Source organism: Lutra lutra, chromosome 15, assembly GCF_902655055.1.
Source record: "Lutra lutra chromosome 15, mLutLut1.2, whole genome shotgun sequence".
Classification (NCBI taxonomy): domain Eukaryota; kingdom Metazoa; phylum Chordata; class Mammalia; order Carnivora; family Mustelidae; genus Lutra; species Lutra lutra.
In genome coordinates, this window is record NC_062292.1 from 39,730,355 (window position 1) to 39,753,790 (window position 23,436).

General features: G+C 43.6%; 1 protein-coding gene across 5 annotated transcripts in view; it reads left to right on the top strand.

The window, feature by feature from the left end:
• Positions 1-23,436, top strand: part of NR5A2 (nuclear receptor subfamily 5 group A member 2) — a 139,165-nt gene that overhangs the window by 52,665 nt on the left and 63,064 nt on the right. For all 5 annotated transcript variants that reach the window (XM_047705486.1, XM_047705487.1, XM_047705488.1 and 2 more), the window contains one exon: positions 22,267-22,386. In XM_047705486.1, coding sequence (XP_047561442.1) covers positions 22,267-22,386 — 120 coding nt within the window. The remainder of the gene's footprint in view (positions 1-22,266; positions 22,387-23,436) is intronic.

Consider the following 23,436-nt stretch of genomic DNA (forward strand, 5'->3'; position numbering starts at 1 on the left):
GGAAACCTCAGTCTCCTCATCTGTAAAACATGTTACTTCTTGCAGAGGTTTTATGGGAGATTATAGGATTTAACACAAATCAAGTTTCTGGGGGTATATGTTCAGGAAATACCAGTTTCCTTTTTTCTTAATTGGTGCTTGAAAATCTCCAGTGCTAAATTAGATTCATTTGGCAAATACTTCCGGCATGGCGCGAGGGTAGTTCCCTCCCTCTTCCCAAAACAGCCTCCTGGGTGCCTGGGTGGCGCAGATCTGTGAAGCGGCTGGCTCCTGGTTTCCGCTCAGGTCCTGATCTCAGGGTCTCATGAGGTCGAGCCCCGTGTCAGGCTCTGCCCTCAGCGGGGAGTCTGCTTGAGATTGATTCCCTCGCCCTCTGCCTCTCCCACTCATGCTCTCTGTCTCTCTCTCAAGTAAACACATCTTTAAAACAAAACAAAACAGAGGCCTTCTGATACAGACATTAGATGGGATTTGGAGTCAAGCAAACTTGGCCTCAAATCCTAGCTTTGCCACTTGCTGGCCAGGTGCTCTTGGGAAAGTGCCTGAACTGTAGTGTCCTCATCTATAAAATAGGGATAATGTGCAGCCTATATGGTATTTTTAAAATAAAGTAATAGTTGCAGAGTGCATGGCCCTAGGATGTAGTCAAAGATGAATTAGAAGTGGTTTCTATCTGGGGGATCAGGTAGTTCAGTCACTTGAGTGTCGGACTCTTGATTTCTGCACAGGTCATGATCTTTTGGGGTTGTGAGATTGAGTCCCACGTGGGGCTTCGCACTGGGCATGGAACCTGCTCTGGGTTCTTTCTTTCCCTCTGCCTCTGGCCCCCTTCTCATCCTGATGTCTCACATGTGCTCACTCTCTCTGTCTCTCAAGTAAAAAATATGAAGAAGGTAACGATCACTACCCTCAAAGAGGAGGATACATGTGTTTGAAGATATGTGTGAATATGCTGTTTTGGGGGGAAGAGCTAAAATGCTGTTCCTGAACTTGGATTTCAACATGACCAAATTAAGAATCATATTTTGGAATTTCTACTTTAAAGAAACACCTGCTAAAGACCAACAGGATTTATTGTTTAACAAATAGGTTTATTCATGTGCATCTGATATTTGCTTTATAGTTAAATAGGATTTTATGAGAGTTTTCTTTTTCCTTTTTTTTTTTTTTCAAGATTTTATTTTTAAGTATCTCCACACCCAACACAGGGCTCGAACTGACAACTCAGATCTAGAATTCCGTGCTCCATCAACTGAGTCAGCCAGGCGCCCCAGGAGACAGTTTTCCTAAGTCTTTAGAACTCTCCCATTTCTCTTAGGTCTGAAGTAAGGCCTGGTTAGTCCCTCATCACTGCGGAAGGATGGAGGGAAGAGATTAGTTTGTGAGGTGATCAGCCTGTCTGCTCAGCAGTAAGGGTCCTGACATGCTGGTTGGAGTCAGGATGGAGAGGAAAAGACTAGGAGTCTGGTACGATTCTTCACTGTTGTTCATCTTTTATTAATGGGAAGGTATGAGGATGGAGAGAGAATGAGTTCCAGAAACTTCTTTAGAAATAAAAAAAAAACCTCAGATAATTACACTACAGTATGAGGAGTGCAATAATAGAGGTCCCAAAAGGAGAGTAAAATCTCCACCGTGTGACCTGGGCTGACATTTGGGACAAAGAGACAAATTTTAGGCAAATTTCAGCCCAGGTAAGGGTTATAGAGAGAAAAGGGGACTCACATTGCTGAGATTTTACTCAACAATTTTACTTGTTGAGTTTCTGAAGGAGCTGAAGAGTTAGTCAGGTGATTTCTTCCTTTGAGCTCTGACTCCGTTTGCCCTCTTTGCGCCACATGCATACCCTTTGTCTACCAACACGCACACCCATACACACCCATCTCAACACACATTCCATCTTGCACCAAGACATAGCACACGCATCCCTCCTCCATCAACACACTCCCTCCTGCAGCAACACATACACACTCCTCCCCTCCATCAACACGCACTCCCTCTTGCACCATCACATGTGCACGCACACACACACACACACACACACACACCCCTCCTCCAACAGCACACACTCCCTCCTGTAGCAATATGCAGGCACACACCCCTCTCAAGACCTATTCGCAAGAAAGCTTCAGATTTGTGCTGAGTTCACTGCCTCTTCGGACGGGCCTGCTTGGCTCCTTCACAAGGGCCCATGACTGTTGATCTCTGGGTCATTGAGTTCAAGCCCCACGTTGGGTGTAGAACCTACTTTTAAGAAAGAATGCCCCTTCTTTTTAGGAGCCTGAGGGTTTCCTTCTCTTCTAACTTTCCCACCTGAACTATTCTCTCACTTTCTCTCAATTCTACCAGTGTTTTCATGCCACGCTAGTATTTTAATCTTCGCTTGCCACTGGGTGCCATCAGTCACAGAAATGTGAAAGTCTCCCCTCATAAAAGGTTCAGAACAAACCAACTCTATAACTGGGTCTCCCCATCTTCCCCATACTGCTGTTTCCAACATGGTGCTCATGCCTTCTAACTCTGCCTCCTCCTCTTGGTGTCTCTGCAGCCAACTTTTTGTGTGGGAGGGGTGTGGGGAATGGGGGGGGGCTCTCAAGCTGGACCATTAGGAAGCCCTCACTCCCACTTTCTATGGGAAACGGCTCTCTCAATTCTCAAACATTACCAATGACCTCATCCATACCTTCTCTCTCCATTCTGCATCCCTGACATTCCTTCTGAAACAGAATTTTGGTCACTACTGTGTTTCTGGTTATTCCATGCAACAAGGCTCCCTCATTGACCCCTCTCCCTCTACCCAACTTCTATTTTTTAATTTTTTCTTTAGAGAGAGAGAGTGGGAGAGTCCTAAGCAGGCTCCGTGCCCAGCAAGGAGTCTGACGTGGGGCTCAGTCTCTCCACCCTGAGATCATTACCTGAGCCAAAATCAAGAGTAGGACGCTCAACCGACTGAGCCATTTAGGCCCCCTCTACCCAACTTTTAAATGGTGCTTTTCTCTAATTCAGGTGCTGTTGGTTTCCCTCTCTTCTCAGGCTACCCATTCTTCTTTGTGATTTCATCCACATACACTGTTAATGCCCTACCTTCTCTAGACTCCACAGTAGCATTCTAAATTGCTTGCCGAACACATGAATGTCCATCACTAGCATTACCAACAGTACCTCTAAGAGGCCTCCTTTCTTTTCCTGTATCCTCCTAGAACACACTCCTTCCCGCTGTTATCCTAGGCTTTCTGGTTTGATCGAGGCACTCAGCTTTTCACTGCATCTGCAGAAGAAGTTACAACTCTTCAGACGGTAACCCATCACCATTACCTTTTCATCTCCTGCTCCTTGACAGCAAACTGCTCATCTTTGCCCTTACTTCTTCGGTCATCTTTACACCTCTGTGCTTTGGCTCACCTTGTTATCTTTGCTTAGATACCCCTCACAACATTTATCACACATGGCTGAGCTCAAATACCAATTCCAAGAACCTTCCTCATTGCTTGAACAGGAATTAATCACTCTCTTTCCTATATTACTATAGTATTTTCTTCATTATTCCATTTTAACATATATTTATATATATGTGTATATTTCGTGAAAGATCCAGTCCACCACCACCAAACTCAAAGTCTATTGATTTGGAAGTCTAAAAGTAGTCATGGAATGACTTGGAATTAGGACTGTCCAAAAAAATCTGGGACATATACTGATGTTTTTACCCCATTTCCCCCATGTTGCTTGTTTATATGCCTGTCTCCCCAGTTCACCCTCCCCCTTACTTACCACTGTGTTCTTCCGTAAACCCTAGCACAGAGTCTTGAACTCAGTAGTCACTCCCTAAAATTGTTAACTTGTAAGAAATTCATTTATGTCAATATGAAATAATAATAGATTTTAAAGCAGTGGTTCTCAAACTTTGATCTCAGGACTCTGCCCACTTGAAAATGATTGAAGATTCTGAAGACCTTTGGTTTATGTGCATCGTAATGTAATAGGAGTTAAAAAGGAGAAGAGGGTAGAACACAAGTGTTCACAAACACGCGGTTCATTTGCTGCCACAGGGATGATGTCATTACATCCTGTAGTTTCTGTACGGTTTTGAGAGGTAGAGGGTCAAAAGGACAGATAGCAGTTTAGTATAATTGGGATGGTATTTTTAGTCTCTTGGAGCCTCTGGCCACACTTGTAAAACGACTGATTTAAAAATTGATACCTTCGTGGGTATTTAGTCTTTCATAGGGATTACAGCTTGGATGCCACCCAAATGCGGTTCCCAAAGTGGAATTTTCAAGTCAGCAAGTAATGGAGTGTTGAGACAGATGCATGGGATAGAAACCCTTCTCTGACTACCAGTGTTTGTGAAGTCACTTCCCTGGGCAGGGCTGAGGAGTCAGCGACGCTGGGTAGCACAGATGGGTGTGTACATAGGTGACTGACAAACAAGCACACATTTCCCCATGTGTGACGATTGCCCCCTTCACCGACATACATTCACACTCACACTGGTGCCATACTGGGCCTTGACCATGAAAGCCATGAAAGGGCAGCTGTATCATTGCGCTCATCTTTCGAAGGTCAAGATCTCTGGGCCTCCAGCAGCTAGTTTCTGTCTGGTCAGTCCCCAAGACAGGTAAGACAATGGGCAAGGAGGCCATGTCCAAACCAAAGCTTAGAGCTGTTGCTCTGATTATCATTTGGCATTGAACTCTTCCCAACCCCCCCCCCCCAAGATTTCTATTCATCTGAGAAAGAGAGTGTGCAGGCGCATGAGCTGGGGATGGTGCAGGGGGAAGAGAGACAGAGGGAGAGGGATTAAGCAGACTCCCCGCTGAGCAGGGAGCCTGATGTAGGGCTCGAACCCATGACCTGAGCCAAAGGCAGATGCTTAACAGACTAAGCCACCCAGGCACCCCTTGTTGAACTATTATTTGTTTCATAACACTTAATCTGACTTTTTATGGAAGAACAGTGATGTACTCTAATAATAGCTATTACTTACTGAACTCAAGCCTTGTTTTAAGTTCTTTGTGTGCCTTAGTTCAATTAACCCTGACAACAAGGTGTGAGAAGAGGAGGTGTCAGTGGTAATTAAAATAAAAAAAAAAGAAAGATTTATTTATTTTAGAGAGAGAGAGCTGGGGATAGGGGTGGGGAGTGGGCAAGAGAGAGAATCTCAAGCAGACTCCCTGCTGAGAGCAGAGCCCAGCACAGAGCCCGACATGGGGCTCCATCCCATGACCCAGAGATCAAGACCTGAGCTAAAATCAAGAGTCGGATGCTTAATGGACTTCAGTCACCCAGGTGCCCCAGTATTAATTAGAATTTGATTGAAGCTGGAATAAAGTAAGGCTCAAGCATTTAAGTCATTTGCCCAAAATTACATTCCGTCTGTTGGCCACTGGTGGGGCCTGGGTTTGCCTCAAATCTGATTCCAAAGCTCTTACTCTTTGCTTTTAGAGTGATTATTCTCATACCAAATTCCTGTGCCTGAAACATTGGTGCGTGAGTGAGATAATATGTGTGCACACATGCACATGTAGCAGGGAAGGGGAAGATACCAATTTACTGGAATTTTCTCAAGCTTTTTATTCAAAGGGTGGTATATTCAATGAGCCTCACTGTTCAGCTTGTTAGACGTGTAGTATCCCAGTCCCAGACCTGCTGAATCAGAACCTTCATTTTAACAAGATTCCCAGGTGACCTGTAGGTGTCTTCCAAGTTCGAGAAGCATAGATCTTGAGCACAGTTGTATCTCCCTAAATTCTTAAGAGAGGATGAAGTGAAGCCGTTACATTAGCAGGAGTCCGGCTTGGAAAGATACCCAGTGCTGTTAGTTTAAGAAAAAAAGGAGGGAGGGAACATGCGTTTTAAAAGTATACGCTTTGTTTTTAAAAGCATGCATTTATGCTGTCTCACTCCATAATTTCGAATGTAATACACTAATTCTGGAAGACCTCCTACTCCATAGACAAATGCACTGTAATTTTCGATAGTGTTCTTTGAGGTCTGCCTGCAGTGTGCTTTATTAAAAAGCAAGCCAAGACTGAAGGGCCCCATTCAAGAATGTGGTTTGTGGTGGAGTCTAATTTGTACCACTGGGCAAAGGTCACACAGAGGAGCTCGTTAATGCACTCACTCTGGGAGGAGATCAATCTCCATACTTCACCATATTGATCTGAGAGCTCATTGGCGCTTCCTCCTTGAACTGATTAGCTCATGTGTGGATGGAGATGGATAGCTTTCTGAGCGGCAGGTTTCTAGCAGGGATGGCAAAAGGTGGAGGCTCGAACACCCTCATTTAAGCAGTCCTGTTGGTTTCTCGTGTTAGGATCTTCTACGCGTGTGTCCGTTATTCTGAGAAAAGGGTTTAAAAGAAACAGGTTGCTTTTCTGCTATGAGAAGTGGTGTTTTCCTTCTGTAGTTTTTATAAATCATGTGTAGGAATTCAGTATTTGTGAACGTAGGCAGATGGCTTGCTTTAACGTGTAACAGTGATGTTACCAAGTTTATTACTGAATTAAAAGGCACCTACCTACTACCTGGGTGGCTCAGTGGGTTAAGCCTCTGCCTTGGGCTCAGGTCATGGTCTCAGGGTCCTGGGATTAAGCCTGAATCAGGCTTTCTGCTCAGCAGGGAGCCTGCTTCCCCCTCGACCTCTGCCTGCCTCTCTGCCTACTTGTGATCCCTCTCTCTGTCCAAAAAATAAATAAAATCTTTAAAAAAAAAAAAAAAAAGGCACCTACTCAGTGTGGTCTTAGGATCTGGAAATCACCCTGTGTCCCTTCTTGTCAGACTCACTGCCATTGCTTTATATATGGGATTCCTTTTTTGCAGAAAACCCGAGGAAGTAGTGATTCAGTGAATCTAGCTCGTCAAATGTTTATGTGACCTTGGTGTGCTTCCTCCTTCATGTAATGGGCCATGTGAATTCTAGAAGTGAGGTACAAGTAGGCTAACAGGCAACATTCGCATTTTTAAAAATTTTTTTAAATGTGTAGATTAAAAAAAAATCTACACAGATTCCAGATCGAGACTGGACAGAGGCACGCTCAGAGTCCTCCAGTGCCCAGCCATGGTTTCCAATAGAAACTGTGGGCATGTGGAAAACCACGGCCCCCATGGCTCCCAGCCTCATGATATTCATTACACTTGCTTACAAGCTCCTTGAGAAGTGTTGCCCTTTCATCCTTGAATCCCTTCCAGCCTCCAGCACAGGGCTCCTGTACAGCAATGAGAGTTGGCTTTGCACTCTGTGGACTTCCCCTAGACTTCATTTTCCTTCTTCTTTTTTTTTTTTTTAAAGATTCTATTTATTTATTTGACAGACAGAGATCACAAGGAGGCAGAGAGTCAGGCAGAGAGAGAGAGGAGGAAGCAGGCTCCCCGCTGAGCAGGGAGCCTGATGCGGGGATCGATCCCAGGACCCTGAGATCATGACCTGAGCTGAGGGCAGAGGCCCCAACCCAGTGAGCCACCCAGGCGCCCCTATTTTCCTTATTTTCAAACCATGTTTTGCCTTGAAAGAGCGAAGCTTGAGTCTGGGGCAAGAACACTTAGGCCAGACTTTTGCGAAATGGATTTAGGCTGCCTTCTTTGGATGGGTATCTCCAAAATTTATACCAATGAAGTACCACTTTGAATGTGAAAATACAGCCATTTTTCACATGAAAAATAGCCTCTTTAGATCTTAGTAAGATGACCCATCTTAGGCTATACCTCTGTGTCCCCGCACCTTTCTGAAGACACGTGGTCCCAGTAAGGGAGAGGCTGCAGTTTTACCCCCCTTTTGAGCAGTGAAATAGCAATGGGACATCCATGGGCCTCTGGACATGCCATGTTCAGGCTGTGAGTGAGAAATGAGCAGGCCGTACAGACAAAGGTGAATGGGGCCTTAGGGAACTTAGTACTGCAAATATTCAGCTAACCTTGAGCACTTGGCTAGATCCCCATGGGTGGGATGGTTTAGGAATATCCTATGAAGGAGTTATGATTATGATCTCGTATCTTCCAAGTTCTTTTTCTTTTTTCTAAGATTTTATTTATTTTAAGATTTTATTTATTTATTTGACAGAGGCACAGTGAGAGAGGGAACACAAGCAGGGGGAGTGGGGGAGGGAGAAGCAGACTCCCCGCTGAGCAGGGAGCCAAATGAGGGACTCGATCCCAGGACCCTGGAATCATGACCTGAGCAGAAGGCAGATGCGTAACAACTGAGCCACCCAGGCTCCCCTAGGTTCTGAATTATAGTCAAGAAAGATTTTAAAAATATTTTTTGGCAGGGAAAGGTCCTAATTGGTCATAAAGAAATAATAGGAAAACTGTGCACGTTGGACCTGGAAACCCTTTGCTTTCTCACTTGTGTGTAATGGCCAACATCATTAAGGACATGTGACGAACTAATTGAGAAAACGTATGCTCCTCTTGCTACATTTTTATTATTCCCATTATCAGGGCTCTACCCACACCATAATATGGCTGTCTTAATACTAAATGCGATACAGCACTAATTGTATGACCAGCTCTGTGAAAACAGAACTGTTGTATGATTGATGTGTTGTAATAACCCATGTCTAGGCCTTTGTCTGTCTATACAATCTGGAAACTGTTGGCCTGTTCAATTAAAAAATTAATGGACTTCATGAGTTGCTGAGACACTTGTTTGATATGAATCAACCAGCTTCCTACAACAGAATAGTCAACAAGCTCACTCCGTAGACACAGCATGTCCTTGACAGGGCAAGAATGCTCTGTACGAGCAGATACAGTTCTTCTTTTTCCAAAGAATACCCTCTCAGAGAACAGTGTTGTATGTGGAAAATGTAAATCATTTCTTGCTATAGATATCAGTAAATATTATGTCCCCTTGCTGTGTGATCCATACTTGGTACTCAATTTTAATAAATTAATTCTGCTTGTGTTGCAGTTTAACTTCTACTGTGTGAATCCCAGAGACAATGGAGATGAATAGGGTTCTCTCATTCTCTGTCTTTTGAGGATGCTTGCATCTCCACCCTCACTTTGGAACCTCCATTAGAGAAGCAGTTCTTTAGTCCAAAAGGTTTTCCTCCCATTTTACAATGAGAATAATGAGCACCATGGAATTCACTCCCTTGCATTTCACAGCTCAGTCATCTTGTCAGGAACTTCCCAATCCATTGGTCAGGATAGCTGTGCTAGGTATAAATTTCTCTCAGATCTCCATTTGCTAATAACTTTCATCATTATATTCAGATAGAAATCCCAGAGTTGTAGAGTTTACTAAGAGTGAATAAAGGAAACACTACCTAGAAATATTGAAGACATAAAGAGATTGGCTTGGGACTGATCTACAGAATCGTGGCCTCATGGGGACAGATGTAAAAGGGCAGTCCATCTGTCGTAGGGATGTTTGGGGTGGGGTCTGTTGGGTGGGTGGGAAGAGGGCAGTGCAGCATCATAGCTCACCTTTTTTTCTCTGAATCTGGAATAGAAAGAATATGAAAGTAGCAGTAATGGGCAATACATTGTAAGGCACACCCATTTCACACACCAGTGCAACAGAGCTAGATATGTTACTGTTAAAAATCTAGGTTATGTGATTTTGATTCCAGAATAATTTCCTTGGCAGCTTGTGTAGAACATTTACCCCTTTTGTTTATCTTTTGAAGATTTATCCATTTATTAGAGAGAGAGAGGGGGGACCCACACAGGTGCGAGATAGTTTGGGGAGGGGCAGAGGGAGAGACTCCCCAAGCAGACTGCCCATTGAGTGTCCTGAACCCCATGTGGGGATCTATCCCACGATCCATGAGACCATGACCTGAACTAAAACCAAGAGTCAGGTACTCAACCAATTGAGCCACATCCAGGTGCCCCAGATGTTTACCCCTTTTAAATGGCCCAATCTGGAGAATCAAAAAATTGGTCAAAACTTGTGCTGTACAGTATTGGCAAGTAGTGTTTCCATGATAGTAATGTTCCTTGTTTTTAGGTATGTGCTCTTCAGTGAGACTCAGAAGTCCTGTACTCCACGCTGCCAAGCTTCAGGCAGTTGTAGAAAAGGGCACCTTTGGGTCTCCTGGGACTGGGGCTAGGCCAAAAAGGGGCCACCCAGCCTTTTCACGGACACACACCGGCACTGAGAAGCCAAGTGTACCACTGTGTAGAGGTATAGGGCCAAAGGTTTTTGAGGAGAGGTGGTCCCAAATATGGCTCCAGCAGGCACAGCTGGGAGAAGGTAGTTTCCACAGACAGCTGGCAGATCGCCACTCATTCTATTGTAACCAAATGGACACATCCTGATAAAGTTATTTGTGGGCTACTAGGAAAAGGCCTCAGGATCAAATTAAGTTAATATTTGCCTAAATACTTTGAGAGAAAAATCTAATCTATCATATCATAAAATAATTTGTGGATTTTCAAAAATAATGAAGAGCATGTAATCTTGTTTCTCTCGGTTCCTTCTCCATCTTGATTCTAGTTTACCCAGAAGAATCTCGTTCTTATTTAAGTTGGGGCAGAAAACAGACCTCTTTGGAATTAAGTAAATGCCCGGTCTTAGTTCATCTCCCATCCAAGTCACCTTCATAGTCTTGCCCCCAAAATAGAAAAGATCATCTGTCTAGATTTTATATCTGAAATAATTCCAAGGTTCTGTCATTTGTTATCTGTGTCTTTTGTGTTTCCGGAAGCCTTTATTTTTCAAATCACAAACTTCTTTACCTTTGAAATAAAGGAACTAAATCACCGTTGATTTCTCTCCTTGCAAGAAAGAAACTGAGACAGTGTTATATTAAAAAAAAATCCAGAGGAAAAAAAGAAGATTGTTTTTTATTCCCATAGAAGAAAGCATAGTCATAGGGCACTGGGCTAGGATTCAGGATACCCGGGTCCCCCCTCTATTTCTGGCACCCGAGTAACCTTACATAAATCATAGCCCTCCACTCCCATCCTGGGTTTCCTCTTCTATAAAACGAGGTAGTTGAACTACAAGTGATTGCTAGGTCCTTTCAGCCCTGATCAGGCAGCTATTAACTAAACACCTACTGTCCTCCCAGGACCAGGGTGTGATGCAGGAAGTACCAGTATGGGGGTACCCTCAATTCGTACAGTGCAAGCGGATCCCGTTCACAGTGCCCCAGACAGGAAATTAGATAAGAACTATTAGCGTTGTTAACATGCCGAGTTTGGAGCACTGGAATGAATATTTCCCAGTATACCCTATTGAGGGATTTTTCACAAAGCAGAAATTATTTGGGCTACCTAGAAATAACCATCCCACCCTTGGGACTGACCCTTTGACTCTGGGAGGTCTTTCCTCAATTGTAACCATTTCCTGTGAATCCATTTCTGGGTATCTCTGAAGGCATGGATTGGCCTCACACTTAGCTCTGTGACCTGAAGGGAGAATGTAAATTGTATGAAGAGAGTACCTTGTCCATATGTCTCTGGGGAGCTGGGCAGAGGAATTCTCCCAGGAGCCTTTGTGCCCAGTGAATTCCCATCACTGGATGGACCTTAGGGACCTCTCCTTCGCCTCTGCCCTAATTTCAGTTGTATTTTTGGTGAGTGATATTTAGGCCACTTGGGTTCTTTCCTCCTTTCTTTGGCCAACTGCCTGATTGAAACAGCCAGCCAAAAAGGACCCAAGGACGTTTTAGCCTCTGACAACTCCTTCTCTGGCTTCGAAATGCAGTCTACAAACGGAAGAAGTCACATTAAGACCTTAAGGGTCATGAAGCATGTTCACTAGAATATCCTCATCTCCCTTTCTTCTCCACACTGGTGTTCCAAGGACTTAAACTCTGTGCCCAATTCCCAAGTCGCAAGGCAGCCAAAATGATCCTTAATTTATGCCTTAAGTCACTAATGTCCAGGTAACAGGTCCACTGCCCACCTGGAGTCCTGTGGCTGCTGGTATTGTTGCCTTTAAGGCAGTGTCTGGAAAATGAAGAACGTGAATATTCTGAAAATGATAATCATATTCACAAGTGCTTTCTGGACATTCCAGCCAAACTAACAGAAAATATATTCATCCTTCAAGGGTTTTGTCTTCATTGCTTGAAATACATCTGCCGGGTCGGACATGGGAGGAACATTGCCTTAATTATACAGAGGAGATTTCTAAGCTAGAGAACAGGAAACAGGTAATGGTCATAAATGAAACAATACCCAGCAAGAGATAGCACTGGAAAACATTTCACATTAATCTGCCTTAAAATATTTTTCTTTGCTCCTTCAGCAGCCTTTTCCATCACCTGAAATTTGTTTTGTACTTCAGTTTGCATCTCCTGTATTTTGCCTTTTTTGTATTTTCTTAAAGATTTTATTTATTTATTTATTTATTTGAGAGAGAGAGAGAGAGAGCGAGCGAGCATGAGTGGGGTGGTCAGAGGGAGAAGCAGATCCCGACTGAGCAGGGAGCCTGTGGGACTCCAGGATCAGGACTTGAGCCGAAGGCAGTTGCCCAACCAACTGAGCCACCCAAGCCTCCTACTTTCTTGTATTAAGAATCAGGTTTAACTACCATTATCTGGATGTCTGCCATGTGCCAGTCACTGAGCTGGGCACACCTTTTTTTTTTTTTTTTTTTAATATTTTATTTATTTATTTGACAGAAGGAGAGGTCACAAGTAGGCAGAGAGGGGGAAGCAGGCTCCCCGCTGAGCAAAGATCCCCGTGCGTGGCTCCATCCCAGGACCCCGAGACCAGGACCTGAACCAAAGGCAGAGGCTCAACCCACTGAGCCACCCAGGCATCCCTGAGCTGGGCACACTTATATTTGTATCATTTAACAAGAAGAACAGCTGTGAGAGCAGCTGAGGTTTAAGGAGTTTGAATTCTTTGCCCAAAGTTACATGTCTGGAGTGCCAAGATAGGAACCCACGTTTCTGAGCTGCACAGCCCCATACATTTCCTTTACAGTGTCTAATGGTCCTGAACTCTGCTGTTAATGAAAGGACCTAAAATATGTACATTTTCTCCCTTTCTGGATTGTTGCAGTTTATCTTTGGAAAACAGAAGGAAATTTGAGCTCCAGGACCACATTATCTTGTGGCCTCTTAACATTGCCATTTAAAAGGAACTTCAAATGGAGCTTTAAAAGGAACACCCTCTGTGGAGGTAAATATTGTGTGTATTGGAGGATATGGCCGGAGCCTCACTTACTGCCACTTCTAGAATTCTCCTTGGAAAACTCACAGAGCAATTTCTCTCAGGAGTCCAGTACAAAGATAGGGTATTTTGCAAGTAACTGATTTTATCGCATGCGTACTAGCAGTCGTATTAATAATGGTGCTCCACCTCAAGGAACCAGAGTGTGGCCCATTTCCGGTAACTGAACCAACCCTTATGAAACTGATTTTAGGGACTGAGCCTAGTCTTCAGCTTGTTATTCTACCTTATTTTTCCATGTATCTCATATGTACACATGTATATGTGTACATATAAACTGCTTCAAATATTTTAAGGATATGTCATTTTATACTTACGCCTATAAAATAACTCCGTTATTATAAATATAATATCATGTTTATTAAATATATTATGAGTTACTATATTTATAATAAATTATAAATATATTTATTAAATATGATGTATAACTTAGCTCTATATCTAAGATATACACACAGTATTTATATACATAAATATATAGAGAGATAAGTATTTCTTTCCTTTTTTTTTTAAAGATTTTATTTATTTATTTGACAGAGATCTCAAGTAGGCAGAGAGACAGGCAGAGAGAGAGGCGGAAGCAGGCTCCCTGCTGAGCAGAGAGCCGCATGTGGGGCTGGATCTCAGGACCTTAGGACCATGACCTGAGCCGAAGGCAGAGGCTTTAACTCACTGAGCCATCCAGGTGCCCCTAGATAAGTATTTCTATATATAGATACTTATTTTCAAATTACTGGTTCCACAGAGTTTAACACTTTATATGCTACCTTATACACTCAGTACTTGGCCTGGATACATCTTATTTGCTCAGTTCATCTGTAAGTTTCTGGAGGATAAGGGCTTGTATTCAGTCAGGTCTCAGTAACACCCAGCCATATGTTGTTTGATTTATTGTTGAGGGGACAGGTCCATAATCTGACAAGAAAAGTGACTCCTCTCTTAACCCTCCCCTCATCCAGACCATCCTTTATAATACTGGTCACACACAACTTGGGGCTGGGTTGGCCATGATGTTCATAGCTATTCTAATTCCTGTCTCCTTCACTTTGCAAAAGTCCATGGCCACGTGGAAGAATCACCCCATCGTGTTGAAGCAACCCTTAGGGGGAAGTATCAACAGAGGTACCGTTTCTGTGACTCGCCCTTTCCCCCATCTCTCTTTAGATATGTACATGCTTTGACTTCAAAGCAATGGAGTGTGATTGTATTCTGTAAACCAAAAGGAAAAATAGTCATTACCATTTTGTGTCCACCTTAATCAGACCACATCAATTCTATGTGGACGCATATGAAAACTTAAACAGGAACGACCACTGGTATTGCCGTGTGCACATTCCTGTTCGACCCCCCAATATGATGAACTTACTAGCTTAGAAGGGATTGATATTTCAACAAGAAGCTTTTTGAAGTGTGGATAAGAGGAGGGGTCAAAGGGGCCCTTGGGTGGCTCAGTTGGTTGAACATCCGACTCTTGTTTTCAGCTCAGGTCCTGATCATGGAATTGAGTCCCAAGTGGGGTTCCATGATCAGTGGGGAGTCTGCTTGGAATTCCCTCCCTTTCCCTCCCCCTTTGCCCTTTCCCCTGCTCATGCTCTCTCTCCCTCTGACTCTCAAAGAAATAAATAAATAAAATTTAAAAAGCAGGAGGGATAAAAGCTGGGAAACTTTGTCCTTTGGTTTGACAAATTCTGAGACTATAGCTACTGTTCCATGCAGAAGAAATGGGCCAAATTCCGTTACGTTGTCTGTGATACATAATCCAAGTGACATTTAACATGTATATGCAGTGTGCAGTATTCCCTCCAAACCTCAGTGATGTCTCCCACATATGTAATCGCCTCACATTTATATAAATGAAAAAGACTCACATTGATACTAGCACACCTTTGTATAAAATATTACTACATGTGGGCTCCAAAGGTAGTTCAGTTAGTTAGGTATCTGCCTTCGGCTCAGGTCATGATCCCAGGGTCCTGGGGTGGAGCCCCGCATCCAGGTTCCTTCTTCACCCTGCTCAGTAGGGAGTCTGCTGGTCCCTCTCCTTCTGCCTTCCCATGGCTCATGCTCTCTTTCAATCTATTCCTCCCTCCCCCACCTTTTTAAAGATTTTATTTATTTATTTGAGACCAAGAGAGAGTGGGGGAGTGAGCGAAAGGAAGAAGCAGACTTCTTGCTGAGCAGGGAGCCCAGCGTGGGACTCGATCCCAGGATGTGGGATCATGACCTGAGGCAAAATGCAGACACTTAACCAACTGAGCCACCCAGGTGTCCCAAGAAATTAAAAAATTTTTGGTAGGAGACCTCTGATCCAAACCACACCATTCTCCGACTTCTTAACTAGCAGATTTGTTGAGCCTGTTCCTGACGACTCATCATGGCTGTGAGTGGCTGCTGCTGGATCCTGGGTTACAGAGTGGTTGCCTTTGAGGTTCCTTGGTTTGGGGCCTCTGGCTGCCCTGCTGAGTGACTCTGGATTCAGTGTTGAAGGAGTAGAGGCTGGTCTGCTGTATTTTCTGTCATCTCCCTGTGCTGACAGCGATCTTACTCATTTCGCAACCACACTCCGCTCTTTCGCTCACCACCAACGATGTGGAAGTGGGGCAGGACGGAGGTGGCCCCGGTTCCTGGAGATTAAAGATGTCCTCTGTATGCCAGCCGTTGATTGACCTCAATTTAATTCCTCTTTCTCTGGCCACCCCAGGCCTCCCCAGGCTGAAGGATCAGCAGACACCATATACAGATATATATGCAGGGGGAGAAAACAATCCTTCGTTGCTGCTCTAGAGAAATACAGAGCGGGGCCAGAAGAGTTCAGTTCCCTGGTTCAGCATCCACAGGCTCGTCTTTGTGTTAGGAAGCAGCGGCCGGCAGTGATACCATACACTGACTGGAGGCCTTCAGTACCTCCGACCAGGGAAGAACCCCTCGTCATAAATCTCCGGGCCATTGCCACAATTGACAGGGGAGTTTTACTGGCTGTTACTTCTCTTGTACAGTATTGTTTTTAGTGCTTGTTTAATCGTTGTTAATGTGAAATCATTTTTTTCTTGGACTTTGTAGCACTTTATGACAGTGGTCGCAGGTATCAGCAGCGTTCTTTACAAAAACAGTACAGGATTAGAGATTAGAGTCATTGTGTGTCTGCCTTGCCCAGAGCAGGTTCTCACTCAGATGTGTAAAGTTGATTTTGATTTGTCTTGATTTTGATTTTTCTCTCCCTGCTTCTGAAGACCTCTTTATAAATGCCACCTTGGTCCCAAAAGGAAGTCTCAAAAAATGGACATCCATTTCATGGGTGGTTTTTTTTTTTTCTTTTTGCTAGAAAGGGGGGTGGGAAAGAATAGGTGGACTTTGTCATGATTGTGAAGAATCCTCACATCATTTTTGAATACTTGCTTCCAAGAGTTCTCATAGGAGCTACTGAGTTCCGTGAGTGATGCTACAAGGTTGAGTCCTGCATTTAAGTACTCTCTTCTCAGAAACTTCTGTGACCCCCTGGGAGGTGAAGCTGCGTAGAGTGGTCTCCAGCTTCTGCTGCATAGAGAATTTCAACAGCAGACTTCCTGTCTCCTCTCCCTGGACTGTGAGTTCCTCCAAGGGAGGGACTGTGTCCTAGTCACTTCCGTTCTCCCTCCCAAGTTTCTAAGGAGGCCTAGAACACCCAGATTGAATGATCAGAAGTAAGAAATGGGCTCATGTCCACTTCTAAGTTACAAGTCCGTGTCAGCAGAATGTGTTCCTTAAAATATCTTTCTTAAAGTGTAACCACAATGATCCGTGATGTCAACTGTCACATCCGCCTGCCAGAGGGAAAGTGAAATCATGGCGTGGTTACCAGACTCTTAAAAGGTAAAGGGGAGGGGACACCAGAAAGGTTCCCATAAGTTAAGGGCAGGCTCGAGGAAGTTCTACCCATTTTTCTTTTTCTAATCATGTGCCCGAATTCACTGTTCTTATGAGAAAGCATGTGTCTCTAATGATTAACATTCTGGGTTGTGGGAAGTGTGGTTCATTAACAATGTATGTCTTGTACTCCTTTACACACTCATCGGTAAGTCTGTGTAAATAGTTTCTGTGATGAGTAACTAGGTTTCTTTTTTTTTTTTCTTTTTTTCTTTTTTTTAAATTTTTTTATTTTTTCAGCATAACAGTATTCATTATTTTTGCACCACATCCAGTGCTCCATGCAATCTGTGCCCTCTACAATACCCACCACCTGGTGCCCCCAACCTCCCACCCCCCAGTAACTAGGTTTCTGAGATAAGTCCTTCCTTTTATTGCAGCTGATAACAGGTTTATATGAGGTGGTAGGCTAACTAGCCAGAGGTTTTGCTATATAATGGGAATTACTACACTCATTCAGTTCCCCTTCTGGGCTCCCCAGATTCCACCCTAAGTTGTTTATTGACAGTATTGGTACCTGGAGAATTTATTCAGAAGCAGTGGATCATTTTTCCCCTCTTCCCCACCCCCCAATTCACCTATAACTGTTTTCCAAAGGAAAAATACCTTCAAAATTGGCAGGTTTTCTTATCTAGAGATAAGGATCACATTGGTCATCAAATTTACCCTGTGTTTTTACTCACAGAGCTGCATAAAAACTTTGTCACCCAAAGCATCGTGAAGCTGCATACTCACCAATTTCCAGATAACATGAAATATTACATAATCAATTATGGAAAATAATGAAATGGAATGTTGGCATGGGAAGCCCCCTCAGAGAGTGTTAAAACAAGGAAATCAATGGCTCAGGAGGAGTGTTAAAATTACAATCAGTCAAGAAGTCCTTACGAAGGGGGCAGCCGTGGGTCCAGACCTGCCAACGCACGTGGGAAGGGTCCGAGGCAGATTCTCGGGTGTTCATTGTGGGATAAAGATGGTGGTTTATTCCACAAACATGGAAGGACAAGCAAGCAAGCTTATCTTGTGGGCTGGGTACCAAAGATACGTAGGTGCCAAGCAGAAACCTTGCAGAAGCTAATTTAGTCATTTGTTTTTTTCTCTGAACAAGCATTTATAAAATGCATCTTTTTTTTTTTGGCTGGGTGCTGCGCTGGGCACCGTGGGAGCTCCAGCCGCAGGTTTCGCCACTGTCCTCAAGGAGGGCGGACATGTGAACAAGCAGTTATGGTACTTGGGGAAAACAGGCAGAGCAAAGATCCTATGTTAGACACAAAGGAAGAAATGAGGACTTGAACAGTACAAAAAAGAAAAGCAAAAGTGAAGTGCTAATTATGGGAAATAGACATGTTCACCTGTTCTTGTAATTTCTGAAGCAGCAGAGGAACCAGGAAATCGCAGGTTTTTTTTTTTTTTAAAGATTTTATTTATTTATTTGAGAGAGAGACAGTGAGAGAGAGCATGAGCGAGGAGAAGGTCAGAAAGAGAAGCAGACTCCCCATGGAGCTGGGAGCCCGATGCGGGACCCGATTCCGGGACTCCCAGGATCGTGACCTGAGCTGAAGGCAGTCGTCCAACCAACTGAGCCACCCAGGCATCCCGAGGAAATCGCAGGTTTTAAAAGCCTGATTTCTTACTGCCTCTGTACGTAGGCAGCAGTGGCTGGAAGTGGGGATGAAAAAAATATCCATCCCCTTAGTAAGAAACTTACAGAGGATGAATCAGAGCAAAACTTTCATTTTTTTCCTTGGCCATTGGCTGGTGTGTGTGCGCGCTCTTTCTCTCTCACACACACACTCATACACACACACACACGTCTACACACACACACACACACACAGAGTTAGGCATAAGATCTGAAGACGATACACCTCATTCTTTTTCTGAACATGAGACAAAAATATATCTCTGTTTGGAAGTGTGTCTTCAATGTCCCAAAAGAAAAGAAGGCCCAGAGAAGTCAGATTGTCTTACGATTGGAACATGGTTTGATGCTGGACAACTGTTGACTATAGTATTTCTGTCCTGTTATGTATGAAAGTAAGGGACCATCATCTGCAGATGAAGAGGAAGAAGCCCTTAAAGAGAAAGCTCCCAAACTTCTGCTTCTTTTCATCTTCACTCCCTTTTCTCCCTTTCTGTGTGGCCAGCAGATAATCCCTTGGCTCTTTCATCTTTCAAAAATGGGGGCAATATGTGCACTTTAAGGGATCTCTGTTCCCCCACCCATTTTGAAATTATGTGCAACATTAACATGTGTAACAGTTGTTTCTGGGGAGACAGTCTCAGGGGGGAGTGTTTTAGGTTCCCCTGAAGAGTGAAAAATAACTAAAGCTTCATAGCTCGCTCGCCCTCTCTCACATACACACGCACCCCCAAAACCAAAAAACATACCGTGGATGGAACCAAATTGTCATCACAGACTCACAAATTTGAAATAAGATGCTGAGCATGATTTTGTTGAAATGAGAGTATAACAAAACCCAGGAGAGCATAGCATAGTACACCTTGTTTTGAAATCTCCAGAAGCATCTGGAGAGACAGTTCCTGGAATGTCCCCTGGATGCTACAACATGTATAGTTCTGGGACATTTGGCCACAGCTCCTTGTGACAGTAGTTTGTGAAGAACAGTTGAGGAGGGGTTTGCGTCAACCACCGCCCAGAGGGTGACGTGTCACAGCACACAACACTGGAGATTCTCGGGTAGAGAAGAACGTGACCTCCTCCTGTCACTAAACCACGGCAGTCATGTTTGGGTGGATATTGTCCACCCTGAGACTCATTTTCGCAAGGTAGAGACTGCATTTGTCCTGTCCACCATTATATCCCAGGTCTGGTATTCATACCTGCCAAATAATCAGCTCTTAAAAATTCCTATTCACTCGGATGAAGGAAGTTCTTTTTTTTTTTTTTAAGATTTATTCATTTATTTTCTTATTTTTAAGGAAGATTTTATTTACTTACTTGAGAGAAATAGAGAGCAGGAGCATGGGCTAGAAGCAGAGGGAGGAGAAGAAGCAGACTCCCTGCTTAGCAGGGAGCCCAACACTGGCCTCAATCCCAGGACCCTGGGATCATGACCTGAGCCGAAGGCAGAGGCTTCATCAACTGAGCCACCCAGGGGCCCTTCATTTATTTTACAGAGACAGAGAGTAGGGGCAGGGGAGAGGGGGAGAGGGAGAGAACCTTCAAGCAGACTCGCACCGAGCTCAGAGTCTGACTCAGGGATAGATCCCACAACGCATGAGATGACGACCTGAGCAAAACCCAGGAGTCGGCCCCTTACCCAGCCGAGCCACCCAGGCACCCAGGAATGAAATTCTTTTGGCCAGAACAGACTAAGTGGTTCCACATACTTGTGGTGGAGATGCTTGGGGATTGGTTTCCCTGACCAGAGCCTGATTATAGTTTTGTGTAGTTTCAGTGCTACTGCTTTTCTCCTCCACAGAATCAGTGGGGTCCATCAGGTGTGAGCCCTCTGTCATTTTCTTCATTTGTGTCTTATTTCATCCTCACAAAAAGAATCTCATATATTTTTAGGTGAGAAAGTAAGTCTGCGAGAATTAAGTAGTTTGACTAAGATTTCAACGCTGGGAAGTATAGAACTGAGTCTTCAGTCCATCTTTGTACCTTGGGTTCAGTGCGCCCTTGACTGTGTTCACTGTATCCTAGACTCATGCAAATAAAGTTCATCACAAGCTCACATCAGTACTAATGAATGTGTGAGTGGAAACTTCCTAAGAATCAGCCAGCTACCTGCAGTTCCTTTGAATGGCTACTTAAAAATGAATTTGTTAAAAGTAAGTCAAATTATCTTCAGTTAGGAGATTCTAGCACCTCCTGATGTAATTTGGAGACAGCCTAGAGCTTGACAGAGAGAAAAAGAATTTTTTAGGAATATCACTTAACCTCTCTGAGCCCTATTTTCTCATCTCTAAATTGAATATAATGATACCAGTTTGGGTAGCTTCAAAGGCATATTCTATTGATTAAATCCAAAGCAGTACACAAAAACTCTCCAAAACTACTACGGAGCATATCGATGTCAGGTGTTACTTTTATAAATACATAGTGTATAGTCTAAATATGGCCACCACATTCGGAAAAACTGGGTTTTTGGCTGGTAGATAGTACAGAAGGAAGATCCTGCTGTTACAAGTAGCCATCGCAGTGGATCAGTATGGTCTTTGCATTCAGACCATAGGTGGGTTTGTGAACTGTACGTGAAATAAGGATGGTTTTGTCACTGAAGAATGTCGTCCCCTGGAGGACAAGATGAAAGAAGAATAAAATGCCCACTGGGATTCAGCATCTTTCATTTTAATCCACATGGCAGTCCTATGAGGGAGGCAATGTTCTTGGCTCATTTTCCAGTTACAGAAGCCGAAGTTCGGAGAGTTTCTAGGAAAATCGTCCAGATCATAAAGCAAATGTAAATGAGTCTCAAGACCATGATTGGTCATTGTTCTGTTCAAACTCGGGCACAGTTTGGACTTCCAGTTAATCCCGATTCCAGATAATGGCAGTGTGTCTCTATCTTCCAAAGTCCTTTGTGCTGGCATGATAATTGTCTTTTTTTTTTTTTTTTTAATTTGTTTGACAGAGAGATCACAAGTAGGCAGAGAGGCAGGCAGAGAGAGAGGGGGAAGCAGGCTCCCCGCTGAGCAGGGAGCCTGATGCGGGGCTCAGTCCCAGGACCCTGAGATCATGACCTGAGCTGAAAGCAGAGGCTCAACCCACTGAGGCACCCAGGCGTCCCATGCTAATTGTCTTCTGAAGAAATCTTCTCAGTTTGGCAGCTTGCTACTATCAGTGCACTATTTTAGCTTTGTGTCAATGTAGTAAACTCTAGATACGTAAACACAGGCTATTTGGGGTCATTCTAATGGGGTCTACTGAGGACAGTGTAAGGCACCTGGACCTCCCACGAGCAAACTCTAATAGCTCTGTTAGCATTAGACAGCACTATCTAATGGAGGGCCTTTTCCTAGCAGCTCATTGATTATAAATACTACTCTTAAGTATTCATCTGTGGCCATAAAAAGTACTTGTCCAGATGAAAATAATGATTTTTGGAGCAGTGATGTAAATTCTGAGCATTTGCACCATGGCGGCCATTGGTGGAGGGAGACCTCTAGCTTATAGTGAGTTCTCTTATGTAGAAAATTAAATGAAAATAAAAAATGTAGTGACTAACAGTGTCAATTTTTTTTTCTATTTTATAGGTTGATGACCAAATGAAGCTGCTTCAGAATTGCTGGAGTGAGCTCTTAATTCTCGACCACATTTACCGACAAGTGGTACACGGAAAGGAAGGATCCATCTTCCTGGTTACTGGGCAACAAGTGAGTATAGAGACCCCCCCACCCCCCAAAAATGTGTTTTTATTAAGCATGTTCAGAATGGCAGGAATTTAACTAGGTCAGAAGCACTCTGGTGCTTTGAAAGGAAAAGATTGGCTGCAAATAATTTAGAAAAGCTGACTTGGTGCACTCTGTTCCTACACTGATGATTACGGTTAAACTTGTAAAAGCAAACATAATCACAGAGATTCTGCTGCTTTCACTCTGCTGGGATTTAAAGTTGTGCTTTGAAGGCTCAAAACAACTGTTAAATCAGAATTAATGATGAGTACCCAGCCATCTTTCCTCGGATTTCTGCATTCATCTACCACACTTGTTTTGTCCGTTATTAAAAAAAAAGCTTATACCTTGCGGAATCCTTACTATTTTGGCATCATAGTGGTAGAAGAGACTGATTCAGACATCATACATAAATATTGGCATAAAGGCATGCGAGGGAAAAGGGACAGGAGTTCCAGTTTTTAGGAGTTGCCATCATTCAAAAGGAAGATGGAAAAAATTACTGTTAGTCCCTAGTCCTTTCTGAATAGGTATTCGGTGGGTCAACAGATATTTGTTGGACATCCGACAGCGTGCCAGCCACTAGTGTAGGGGCAGTGGCATGCATTAGAGAGCAACACTGGAAAAAGACCCTGTCCTCATGACGCTTGACTTTGTAGCAGGGAGAAGCTGACCATAATGAATCTTCATGTAACATTTATGTATATGAGAAACGTATAATGTATTAGAGGTCAAAGTGCTGTTTGAATAAAAGAAGAAAGGAGAAAAGAGGACGTGCTACGCAAAGGGGAATGCACACATATCCAGGGGGTACGTGGCATCCTGACCCAAGGATTGCTGTGTTCAGTACGAGTGGTTGGGTTTGGTCTTTAATGAGAAGGTGATGTTTAGCAAAGACTCAAAAGGAGGAGAGATTGTTGTTGGCTTCACGGATATCTGGGGAACAGAAAGTACTTAATGGACCTAAGTCCAACTTTATAGGATTTTGGCATGTCCCTCCCAGTCCTTAGCCTTCCTTCAGTAACTGATGTG